General features: G+C 35.1%; 1 protein-coding gene across 2 annotated transcripts in view; it reads right to left on the bottom strand.

Moving 5' to 3' along the window:
* The window catches only part of VWA8 (von Willebrand factor A domain containing 8), a 183,239-nt gene that overhangs the window by 121,420 nt on the left and 48,429 nt on the right, over window positions 1-13,390 (bottom strand). For both annotated transcript variants that reach the window (XM_071448324.1, XM_071448325.1), the window contains 5 exons: window positions 11,043-11,174; window positions 9,586-9,720; window positions 9,428-9,505; window positions 4,633-4,793; window positions 3,381-3,494 (listed from right to left, as the gene is read on the bottom strand). In XM_071448324.1, the coding sequence (XP_071304425.1) occupies window positions 3,381-3,494; window positions 4,633-4,793; window positions 9,428-9,505; window positions 9,586-9,720; window positions 11,043-11,174 (620 nt within the window). The remainder of the gene's footprint in view (window positions 1-3,380; window positions 3,495-4,632; window positions 4,794-9,427; window positions 9,506-9,585; window positions 9,721-11,042; window positions 11,175-13,390) is intronic.

Raw genomic sequence — 13,390 nt, 5'->3', positions numbered from 1 at the left:
CTTTTTTCTTCTCCTTAAATTCATGAACATGAATTCTTAGTTTCCTCAGAGGAGCGAATGAGTTCCGCAACCATTTGGTAACTTAACTTCACAGCCAAACTGGCATAATAAAGAATATAGGAAAAAGGACTCTGCGGCCACCGCTAGTTACTTTGCAGCTTGCCCTTTCAGCAGAGCAAGGAGTATCCCAGAATATCCCAAAGGCAATGCACTGCTTGCACTTGTCACTCCTGAAAGAGCTATTTTATCCACCAGCCGGAAGCCCTTCTTAGAAAAATGGAAATTTTTCTACAGATGTAGAAATGTCATGAAATAATAGTGAACATATTACTCAATGACACTAATTAACCTAATTTAAAATGAAAATATACTTTTTTAGCTCTTACAAAAGTAATAAAACTTTGAAATGTTGTCAAATACATGACATATGAATAATAGTGCTCTAATCTGCAAAAACTGAAAACAATCTGAAAACCAAACCATACTTTCCTCTTTGTCCAGCACCTTAAATAACATCATCATGGTTTAAGCACATTCACATTCTCTACTGTAATACTGTTTGCATTTGTACACAGAGGCATGTGATTTCTCAAGATCACAGCATGATCTGAAACACCATCCCTTTAGTAAAAAAGCACAAGAAAACACCTTGATCCTCTTCTTCTTTCTCTTCTACTACACATAAGAGTATTTTGACTACTGAAGCACTAAAGATTAAAGGCACTAAAACTGCAGGAAAAAACTTCCAAATTCCCTTATTGGAAAATTAGGTAGACAATGTGTCACTCAAACATTACAGATTCAGTCCCAACAAAACTGAGAATGACATCATCTATTCCACAGGCCTGGCAAAAAGCAGTCACACTGAAATTACTTTAGTCAAATCCAGCAAATCAGGGTAAGTAAAGCTCAGAAATCCAGCTAAGGCCACTAGTCACAGTCACTGGCATGAAGCAATCAATATGGAGAGCATCTCCCAGTTGTGATTTGGGTAAGAATTTGCCCAACCAGCCTGCTAATAAATTCATATTACAACATACTCTATGTAGCTTCTCCAAAGCCAACGTATTACAGGCAAAGGAGGGATGGTGAGCACTGTTGGGATTAAAATCTGTGATTAAATCAGCTGTCAGTACCTCAGATATGATTTGATGGATTAATTCTGCTGGATTCTGCAACACTGGAAGGTACTGAAGTTTGCAGTAACTGACAACTACTGCTGAAAAGGATGAGTAGCAAGGACAAATACAGTCCTGGAATCAAACAGCAATTATTGACATTGCATCCTGGAGTCAGTTAAAAGGCAGTGAGTGATGTTTTCAGAATATGGAAGTCACCAAAACCAGGATGAGGTGCTGGAACACCTTCATTTCCTCAAGGGTTGATGAGGACAACAACCTCTCTATATAGAGGAGTCATCCAGTGATGCTAAAGAAGCACAAAGCCAAAACCAAAGAAGCAGATATATGTTTTCATTATTTTAACTTCCCTTTTTAAAATAAGTCATTACAGAAAATAAAGGCAGAATGAAAACTTCACCTAGGAGGATTCTCAGTGAAATGGACTTCAGATAATTCAGGAGCAAGAATTTTCATCTGCATCCAGGATGGTGCTACATGGTCCCACTGAGCTACCAGACGTAAGAATGACTACACAATGGGGTATCTGTTTGTTTCTGAGACCCCATTTCTGACTAATCAGAAATGCATTCTTGTCTAGTACAACAGACACACTTTGCTTATGGATTAGAGATCACTGTCAGTCAAACAGATAATTAAGAGCTTAGCAACTCAGAAACATTATATTACAAAATATTGAGGTGGTTAAATAAAAACAGTACTGTGAGATGTGAAGGAAAGAGAGACAGCCTTTCAAGGACAGCAAAAAAACCTGCAACTTTTGGAGCCTTCAAAGTAGCCAAAACAATGTACAACTGTCACTGAACAGCTGAACCAAAGGGTTACTCAATGAGGCTAAAAAGAAGGAAAATAGCTACACAGGTGACACAAAGGAGAAGGGTCTACAGAACAATCATTAAAGAAGACAGCTTGAACAGGTGCTCATGGTCTAACAGATAATGAAGATTAAAGGGAGACCACTGCCAAAACAGCCATTGTTAGAACAAAAAAGGATGTGCAGGATCCAGATGTACATCTCTATTCTTGTGAGAGAGATTTAATCCACTAGGAGTGGCAGCTCTGAAGATGAATGTATGATGAGCTATCCAGGTTTTTGGAGTATATTGGATATGAACTAAAGGGTACTAGGCAAAACAGCACAGCCACTGCCATTCTGCCTGAAAGCACGTTGGACAAGACTATGAACACAGAGCAGGGAGGAGACTGGCACAACAGTTATATTTCATAGTAAAAAGTGTGATGCAAAGTAGGGATACCATGCCAGATGGGCCCTTGGAGCTTTTTCCTGCCCTTTTCAAAGTCTGTGCTTAAAATCCTGATAAATAGAACATTTCCTTGATATATAGTCCTTCACACAAATAAAACAAATGCAGGAAATGACCATCTAGCTAGGTGTATGGCCTCTGCAGACTGGATAGAATTTGCAACAAGTAGGCTTAGAATGAAATTTGAGGGTTTTGTTGGTTTTGTAGGAGCAGTTCTTGCCTTATTTTTTTTTAAACCCACTGTATTTTGATCGAAAAGGGAACCAGAAATATGGAAACAACTAGGAAGTAAAAGAAAAGCAGCTTTTCTAAAGGGTAGACTATGGAGGCCAAAGAAAAAAATCAGATTCATCAAGACAACTCAGAGAAAACATGTGGCATATCATGAATGCACCCCTGCTATAAACCCATCAGGCCTCTTCAAAGTTTGGACACATGCACACCCTGCAGCATAACATTTCTATCTGTGGAATGTTTCTAGCAGACAAGTGGAAGTAAAGGAACAAAAAGAATAAGCATTATGGGTCCCAACCCATCCTTAGGATTTCCTGCCCCACATTAATTGTAAATTAAATACCAGCTTTCTAGCTCATGAGGCAAAAAAAAGTAACAAGTAGTATTTAACTTCAATTTAGCTTTATTTTCCAAGACTTTTAATAAAATGTTCCAAAATTAGGTACTATATAGCTTTATATCTATTTTTGTATCTAGTTAAAATTTCTTTTCAATTTCTATCTCCTTCTCTTAAACATTATCGAATGTTTTCCTTTTAGCTCAAGCACTCTAAACAGGATATAATTTTGCCATACCACAAAAAGAAATAGAACTAAGGAGGAACCTTATGTTTAAAAGATGCTTCTCTTAGCAATTAGAAGGAATCAGTTTAACAGAAAAGCATTTTGCATTTTTTTTATTAGAGAAAAAATTACAAAATTGAAATGTTGTTTGCATTCTATAGTCATAGCTGATACTTTACCTCTCCTGTAGTTTCTCATCAGAGAGCTGTAATTCTTCTTTTAAGTTTTGATATCTATCTTCCCTTAACAATCTGGTGCCATCATAAAGAGTCAGTTCTCTGTCATGTATTAGTCTGAAAATAAAGAATAAGCTCTATCTTAACTTTGATTAATTTTTATAATACAGGTAACAACTAAAGGTATTTTTAAAAGCTATCTCGGTTAAAATATACCTCAGTAAAAAGAAAAAATGATACCAACTCCAGATGCATCCAGGCATGGAGGTAAAATAACATAAGTTTTAGTGCAAAGTCAATCAACTTAGTTTAAATCCATATGGTAAGAACATGAAAAATAAAATAATCTGTGTTAACCGTGGAGTGTGCATAAATGGCATGAAACTGCTTTTATGTTATGCTTGTAACAAATAATATACTTTTATTTCTTGAAATGCTATCTTTCAGCTGGCTTTAATGATTAATATACATACAAACCCAGGTTTTATTTTGTGATATGCAGAAGCTGATTAGCTATAATGCATGCACATGTCAAAACTAAAAATCAGAAAGGAACACTAAACAGATGAAAAGGCAAAAACACAGGCAAGTATAAATCTCTGTTCTATCCTTCTGCACATATATATAATAATAGAAAGAAGAAAATACTTTTCCTGTAACCTGCTTTTAAAGCTCACAATGTCCTCTGATTTGCAAAAGGCAGTATATGATGGATGCATATGAAATGGCATAAAAATTTGAACAGTATAAATAACTATTAACATAGTATTTGCTATTACTGTGTTCTGCAAAGTTTAATTTATTTTTTATTGAATTATGAAATAATGTTTAGAAAGAGATCTTTCCAATCAATATAAAGTATGCTGTGTAACATATATTATAACCTACTTGTTTAGAAGCAGAATGCACTCAAAGTGTTTCAAACGTTTTCTGACATCTTGCATTATAAAATTGTTAAACAAATATTACTAATTTTTAGATTTCATAATTCTAGAATAAAATCTAGCTCATTCCAATATTCAGACTTACATTCTAGATTTCCAACGGGCTGAAATTTCCTGCATTATTTTAGGTTTACAAAAAATTAAAGAATTGCTTCAGCTCTTAAGCATTGAAACTCTAATGCTCAGCTTGATCTTTACAGTATTCCTGAAGTTCCAAAGCCACATTCACCAGCAGCAGCTTAAGGTCTCAATATGCATGCACTCAGTACACACACCACGTGCACCCAACCTGTCCAAGCTCCCATGCTGACCTTTGGAGCACAGCTAGAGTGCCAGGGTTAATTCGGTGAATGCCGTCAAGAAGAACAAGCTTTCCTTCCAGAGCTGCAGTGACAAGTGGTGATGGTCTCCAAGCAGTGTCTCCATTTGGAAGAGTGTATCTTTGCTGTAGCAAATCTCTAGCTGTCATATCCTGGAAGTATCAGTCCATTGAAGAATATAATTATGATCTAGTCTCTTAATTTACAAGTACATGCTTTCTCCTTAAAAAACTGCTTCTGTTCTTCCCAGGAATAAAGGAAGATTAGCAGGAAATCTTCAACTACTTTTCCAAAGAGTATTAGCAATACACACACAAAGCTACTCACAAAACGCTAAATAGTCTTTGGAAGTTCTAGACTTGCCAATATCACCCCTTTGAAACAAGAACAAAAGCTTTTCTCCCCCCTGCCTCTTTAACAAAACAAGCCTATGACAACTTGTACACAGCCTGTGCACAGAAGGGGGCAGCAATTTACACCTGGAGCAAACAAGAATAATTTCTTTCATATGGAAGCCACCTGAAGGAGCAAAGATTTTATCATTAATCTTGAACACAAACCAGCATGACATTCCACCTCTCAGGAGGAAAATACAGCTGGAAGCATCAGAGAATAATGAACAGGGTAAGAAAGGAGCCTGTAACATAGAATTTATCAAAGGTTCATAGCGTAGCACAAAATAATACTCAAGGAATAAAACCAATGAAAAAATCTAGCATTTCTTCCAGCACACATATTTTAGATGTTCCACTACAACAGGTAAGCAGGAGAGAAACAAAGACATAACAGTAATTTTGTGACTTGGAAGATTAAATTCATTGCTCAGGCTGTGCTGTGAGCGCAACCCAGAATCAGATAAAAACATATTTTCTATTGTAATTGTAGCTTTTGCATACATCTTTTTCACAACCCTAAACCCTTTGAACTTTAAAGAATAAAAATAGAATACATTACGTCATACAGCCTGAATAATTTCCTTTTTCTACATTTCCTTAAAAGCCCTAAAATAACAGTTCAAAGTCTGGTTCCTTCAGTGCTTCCACATTTATCTAATTTAAAGTCTCACATTCAAATCCACAAAACCATACCATATTTTTATTGTTGTATTTCTCTTGTTTTACTGCTGTGTACACTCTTTTCTATATTATTAATGAATTAGACACTAAACATTTTTATAAAAGAGAAAAAAATGTGGGCTTGGGACTTGCTTAAGAACTGTGCATTCAGCAGCTAGTAAATGCTGTAATGAATATTAACTAACACACCTTTGGATAATTCACCTCTAGAGAAATGAAACAACATACAGTATGAATTGACTGGGAGCCTGGTATGCTGTACAGCATGTCCATCTCTAATTCTAATTCTAACAATGAGAACCATCCATTAATTTTCTGCAGATAAACTCAGATGAGCATTTTGTGCAAAATATTTTCTGAAATAGAACATGAAAATAACATTGTGATTTAAATGGTTGAATGAGATTCAATTAAGGGATGATTATAAAGGAATACCATTGCTAACACCTGCCCAGTTTTTGTAAGGAGCTTTTTTTATGGCTAAGTACCTGCTCAGTGATTTATTGTTTTTATTTATTTACCCTAACTCAATTTTTAAAAAGTTGCATTCAAATCACTAAATATATGATATTAAAACTAATCTTACAATACTCTAATGCTAAAAAGGCCTCCCATTGGAGGGGAGGTCACTGAAGTGTAAGAATTAATTATTCCTCTTATTTTGGACAAAGCAATGGCAACAATATGCTGCCTTGTGAAACAAAGATATTTTAATTTGTAGCAGTCATTATAACTTATGTGTTTTACATTTCATTGTTTATTTTCTAGAACAGTTTGTATATAGAAAAAAATATGTTTAGGAGAAAAACTAAGTAAGGTAACTTCTTCTGCATTCCCTCTAGCAGCTAATACCAACACAAGCTTCCAATCTAGCCATTTTTCATGGCTTGTAGTACTAATCATGTTCTTGGCAATCATGAGGTGAACAATCTATGTTAACTGCTTTTTCTGCCTATTTGGACTCATCATTTGTTAGTATTTCTCAAATAAAAAACTGGAAGGATTTGGTAATGAAAAATTACGAGGTCAGGCAAAAAAAAAGTCCTAGAAACAAAAACACCACAGTACACAAACACTAGTGATGTGCTTACAAAACTGTTTTTGCTAGGGAAGAAAAGGAGCAAGTTGCTGGCAAACTGTTATAACATGACTTCGACTGTTACTTCTTTTCCCCTCTGAAATTCTGGGGGGAGAAAATATTTTATTTTAAGCATTTGGATTAAAAGTTCCCTAGTTACAGTCCACAAAGCACTAGCTGGCTACTGCTTCTCATTTGCTGTTGCTTAACTGCATTAAGAGGCAACTTAAAAACAAACCTTTCCTAATCAGGATGAGTTTCCTTTCTCAGCAATCTACCTACATGGAACTACATATAATGAGAAATCCATATAATGATGTCAGATATCCCAAATGAGACAGGAACTGCTCTCTCAGCCAACTGTTAGTATAAGAGATGATCTATGTTCCAAAAGGTTTGCTTTAGGTAAATTTGATCCTCACCTTACAACACAAAAACTTTTAGAGTTGTGTTTTCTGCGAAATCAATATAGAGAAATACACCTTTTCACACTATTTAGGTCCTTCAATCAACTTCAGTTGCAAAGAACAATGAAGCAAATACTAAAAGCAAAGACTATATATATATATATATATATATATATATATATATATACACATATATTAAAAAAATTCCAAGAATTAATTTCTTCAGTCAGCCTGAGCAGAAACGGTTCAATTGCTTCAGACCAAAGGTAAATGTCTCTCTACTCATCTTTGTGCCTGCAAAAATTATCAGAAGGTAAATAACAACTATAGAACAAAGAAAAGCCTCCTTAATTTTAGAAATGGATTTAGGACTGTATGATGTCTCTCTGAAAAAAAACCCCAGAAGACATTTTTTTTGAATGAAAGTAGAAAAATAGGCTAAATTTACAGCATTATCAAACTTTCATCGTCTTCACTACTGAATTAGTGTATAAATTTAACATTTGTTCCATCATTAAATTATCCTATTACTTTGCTAAGCAAAGCCCCTGATAGGTTATATATTTTTAGAAAAACAAATGCATTCTGAAATTCTATTTACAGCTCAGCTACATTCATGTATTTTTATACACTACTTTTTGTAAAAACTTCTGAGTTTATGTAACACATATACATTAGGAAAATTTATATGTATAGATACGTATGTGGATCTCACCTAGTATTGGCTACACAGGAATTTACAATGAACAAGCAGCCTTCAGTCATTTATTTGCTTTATTGATACTGTTTTGATATCACCAAAAGCCTTTCTATAAAAACCTCTTTGCCCTCTGAGCTTGATTAAACCCTGGTGAAACCAAAGGAAATGTTCCTTCAGTGAGACCTCATATCCTTTCCTAGATTTTATTTTTATAGGAATTATAGATCCCTTTCAAAGAAAGATGTTTACTAAATAGTTCCACTGTCAGCTCTGCTCATGTGACTCCAAAAATGAAGCCATCTGCTCATATTCATAGAAGCCATACTAAATAAAGGTAGGAAGTTGAGAAACAGTGGCTATGTTTTTAAGCAAATAATTATCTAATTTTTCTGGTGAATACCAAATATTGTATCATGTGCAACAATACAAGAATGAGGCTGTGCTCACCCTTAAGCAGGTTTGTCAAGTTGCAGAAGTTATTTTTCTAGGATGATTTAAAACTGTGTTTACAGTGACAAGTACAGAGAGACGTATGCAGAGCAGCTGGACATAGAGTTCTAGCTCAGACACTATACACCTATTTCAAAAGGCTACTAGACAAAAGATAGTAGGCACTGCTGGGAATCCTGGTATATTAATATGAACATGGCATAACACTGATGAGGATATGTAGACCTGCAACCCAAATCTGCCCACACTTGGCCACATTAAAGCATAAGAAAAGGGCAGAAGTCATCCATCTGACTCCAGTTAGGCAGACAGGGCTTCAAAGTCTTCACCCTTATCAGCTGAAGCCACACAGGGGGGGAAGGAAAAGCAGTGAGACCCTGTCTGGGGAGGTTCTCAGCAGTGCAGGAGAACATAAAACAGACTATCTTTTTTATCATCATCATCATCATCAGTATTTCTCTTTTCTATTTCACTCTCACTTTTCCAACCCTTCAACCTCACCACCCATCTTTGTCAATGTTTCTCCCCACATGTCAGTACACTTTTAAATCAGATGCCAATGCTATTTCTTTCTTTGGAGGTCTCCATGCTGTCTGGGAAAAAACTAAAGCAGAAAAGGGATCGAAGAAAGAGACCAGTGTATTGCATTAAACCTGATGCTAATGTTTTCCTGCAGCATTGCCAATTACTACTTAGAACTGTATATCCTGTTCTATTTGGTGTATTTTGACTCATAAGGTCATAGGAGACCCTTGACTTCATATTTTATTTAAGCACTTTCATTCCTCAGGGTTATGGAGACAACCTTACACATCTGATCTCTGTGTGAAAAGCAAGCAAATTAATTAATTTTACCTTTAAATCTTGTAGTTTTTCAGTTTATGCCATGAGGTTAAGACAACCTAAGACAGATAATTCTTTCCAAACAAGTACCAAATGACCACTGGCTATGACATTGCTCTTAAGGTTGACAGGGCTTGGGGCTTTCAAAAACACCCAACATCTTTAGTGGAGTGACGAAGTCTCTATTTAAGACCATATTTAAAGCATAATCATCAGCAGATAGTTTCCTTACTTGGTATAGCATGATAGGTTCTATGCTGTATCCCAGTATATCAGCAAACTCCTTGGCAATAACTGTTTTGCCACAGCCCTAAAAAGTTAAAAAATATTAATTAGATTAAATTCTAAAGATCATGGGGGAGAAGGGAGAATAGAAATTTAAATTCTTACTTTTCCTCCAATTAAACACATATCTTTAACCATATGGGATTGCATCATTTCTGCCAACAGTTGATTATGGCTGGAAGTCCTTATGAAAGTATCTGATTGAGAATGATTTTTTAACATTCCAGTTCCAGCTGGAACCTATAAGAAAAAAAAAGTAAATCAAAATGCTAAATAAGCTATACTGTGATAACCCTAAGCTTTGTGTGAACTAGGTTATGCTTGTCCAAAACTACCGTAATATTTCGCTGATAATGGTCATCCATCAAACTTGAAACTGCTACTGTCACAAAACTAAACCCTGTAATTTCTGATAGACAAACTCCTTCACCCACTCTTCATGAAAAAAATTAACAAAATATGAATCAATACAATTACAGCATTGGGGTATGCAAAGAACTTCAGGCTGTTCATGAAAGAGACATATAATAAAAAGTCACAAATATACACTGCTCATCAGAGAAACATGGAAGAGATAGAGCAATTAGTATTGTGAAAATCTGGAGGAACTACTTTGACCCAAACTTTGGAGAGATTAAATTGTTCACCACATTAAGGCTCTTGCTCTACATTTCCACTTCCTGCTCTAGTCTGGAAACTGTTTCATCTACAAACTTCTTATGCCCTCCTGTTCAGAGAGTATAAGAGAGGCATTCTGCGGAAGTACTTTCAGAATGTATCACCTATATGTAAAATGAAAACAAAAACCTTTACTTCAGAAAATAATTGAATCAAGTTTCAACAGACTCAACTCTTCCTGAAAAATTCCCATTTGCCGTTATTCTCCTCTTCATTTTGTCATGGTACAAACTCTCTTGTGGTATTCCACACCAATGTTGTTATAATCTCTCTGACTCCCACTAATTCACCTTCTTTACAGACTCTCTAGACTCTCCAAATTCAACATTAACTTCAAATTCTCAGATCAGCATCTGTTTCCTGAGTAAGAACTTATTTCACCACCTAGCAGGTCATAAACTTCATTGGAAGAAACTCAAACTAATCATATTTGATGTGATTACTTTGTTCCATTTTCCCAACATCCTGTGTCGGAACATTACCAAGCACTCATTAGATTTTATTTGAAGTGTAAACAAAGACAGACTATTGTTTTTACAAAAAGAAAAAGGGAAAGCAGCATTAAGAACATCATAAGTACTCTCTGCTATTCTAATCCAATAAACCAAAAAAAAAAGAAAATGAATGGCTTTTTCTTTCATCCAAAATGTAATGATTCCCACGGAGGAAACTATGACTTTACTAGAAATAAAATCATGTGCATCCATAAACTAATATTCCAGTATCTAAATGTGTCTCCAATAAATACCATGTGTTATTCTACAAAAAAAAAAAAAAAAGTTCAGTGCAAATGACTTTTACTACCAAGTGTGTCAAATTCTTGAAGAGATGAAAACAAGTTAGTGTTTTTTAAAAACATATTTGATGAATATATAAATTCATACCTGGAATGTCACTTCTTTTTCACCAATTTGGACAGTTACATCAGCTTTAAAGGGTTTGTTTCCATGTACACTTTCTACTCTGGTAATCTTCCTGGGAAACAAGTGTTTTTCTGAATCTTGAAGCTCAAAGCGCTGTAAAATCCAGGGGTGAGGAAATAAATTATTAAATACAACTTTCTGGGTTTTAGAATGTTTCTTCTAAAATAATGCCGGAAGCATATTCATGATTAATTGCTTGCAAAAAGTCCTAAATCCATTTACTTCAACTTTTATTGTAGATACCTGTGTTCACATTCTAGATGGCCCATATATTTTACATTTAAAACCAAAGCAGAGAGTTTGTATACTTATTCAGACTGTAGTGACAGATGTAAATTGAAAATGTCACATGGTGACTTTGCCAAGTCTTGGCCTGACAGTCTAAAATAAAACAAGAAATGAACCACAGCCTTTAGCATGTGTAATAATAAATCACCCATCTCTGCAGCTCATTATAACCAATTGTAGATTTAAACATCTGACTACCAATAAAATAACCAGCAAACCTTGCATTTACTTAGTTTCATAGCTGCCTCATACAATAAAAATTGAGGACAACCTGTACAAATTAAGCCTTCAGCATGTTCTGAGTATATCAAGGACAAAACAGGACATATGTTTTCTTAATCCTCTTTCAAGCATCATATTCTTTGTATTTCCTGTACATAGAAAGCATGAAAACCATTAAATAATTCCAATAATGAGAGTCATATTGGGCACTTTATGCACAAAAAAAGCTAATAACTGGAACTACTGATTTCATAGAGCCTTTTTATTCAACAGAGTGAAAGTTGAGTAAACAAAAGAAAAAGGAGTACTGTGCAGCTCATTAGCATTCCTGGAAAACAGAGTTTTTTAAACAGAATTCATAAATGTAAAATCACTCTTAAAATGCATATAGTATTATTATTAGTAGGATTCATAGCACTGCCTATTAAATTTCAAAAACAAAACTGAGACAGATTTTTACAAAAGCTTTTTCTCTTCTTCACTTTATAAATTTTGATTCTGGAGCAAAAGCTTACAAAAATACTATGCTTAAACACATATTTAAGATAAATGTGCTTTAGTAAAGGGCTGCATCAAATTATATTCTTATTGCAACAGCTGAGTCTACTTCAGATTCCATTAAATTCTTAGACAAAAAGACAGGACAGGAATGCCTGCTGAGTACTATCTCCAAGTATGATTCTAAGAAACACTCCAACTACGATTCTGTGAAAGCAACTACCAAATGTTCTCATTCTTATCTTCATTAATAAATAGCAATATTCTTACTAATTTAACGGCATTTTGGATAGAGTTAAGGGTGCTTTTATACAAAATTGCCAACTGCTTGTACACTAAATCCCCTACCAACAAGAGAAAATAACTGTGAGTGAGTAAGATTATCTGTACCAGCAGAGGCTAGATACTGGGTAACAAGGAATTAGAGACAGCAACAACAGAACTTGCACACAAAGGTCTTAGGAGTTTAAAATTTCTAAGGTGTTTTTTTGACTGGTTGGGGTTTTTTTGTTTTGGTGGGATTTTCTTTGTTTTTCTTTGTTGTTGTTGAGGGTTCTGTAGCATTTTAGACATTAAGTCAAGGCAGTGAAAGAGGAATGTCTATGTGCAAATTGTTACTGAATTTACACAATCAACACAATTTACACAATTCATCTAAGTTAACTTGAATTTATCACATGTAATTACATAGATGTTGCTGAACTGAATACTCTAGTAATTAAACAACCTCACACCTCTAGTAAATATCACACTTACACCTGAACAGGAGCAGCAAAGAAAACCGCCTGTGGCTTTCAGACCAAGACAGGTCTCTTTAAATTAGTTCTTAATTTAGAACTATGATAGGTAGAAATGGAATCAGAATGGCATAAAATGGATGTACAACACATTAAACACTTCTGCTGAGCCAGAAACAACTTCCTCTATAAAATGGTTGAGCTGATAGCTGCAAAGGAAAAAAATATTTGTGGTTTGAGAGAACAACTACCAAGCACATTCAGTAGCAGAAAGTTTAAGTGATACTTGGAAAGCCAGAAGCAGGCAGCCTCACTGACTCAGAGGAAAGCAAAAGGAATAGACCAGTGACCAAAAACCAGGGAAGTGGTCTGGCAGCTCATAATCAGCAGGCCACGTTCTGCATGCCTAAGAACATGCAAGAAAAGGCCAACTGTAAAAGTTAGGGGGAAAAGGAAGAGGAATTCTGACCACTTGGAAGCATCTAATAATTGGCAATATCTCAAAATGGAAAAGGCAAAGAATACACCAGTAATCCAACAAAGAAACAGAGAGCTAAAATGAGC

This window comes from Agelaius tricolor, unplaced genomic scaffold, assembly GCF_023055355.1.
Source record: "Agelaius tricolor isolate 1412-34295 unplaced genomic scaffold, bAgeTri1.0.p SCAF_26, whole genome shotgun sequence".
In the NCBI taxonomy this organism is placed as follows: Eukaryota; Metazoa; Chordata; class Aves; order Passeriformes; family Icteridae; genus Agelaius; species Agelaius tricolor.
This window is presented reverse-complemented; position numbering and strand designations above follow the sequence as displayed.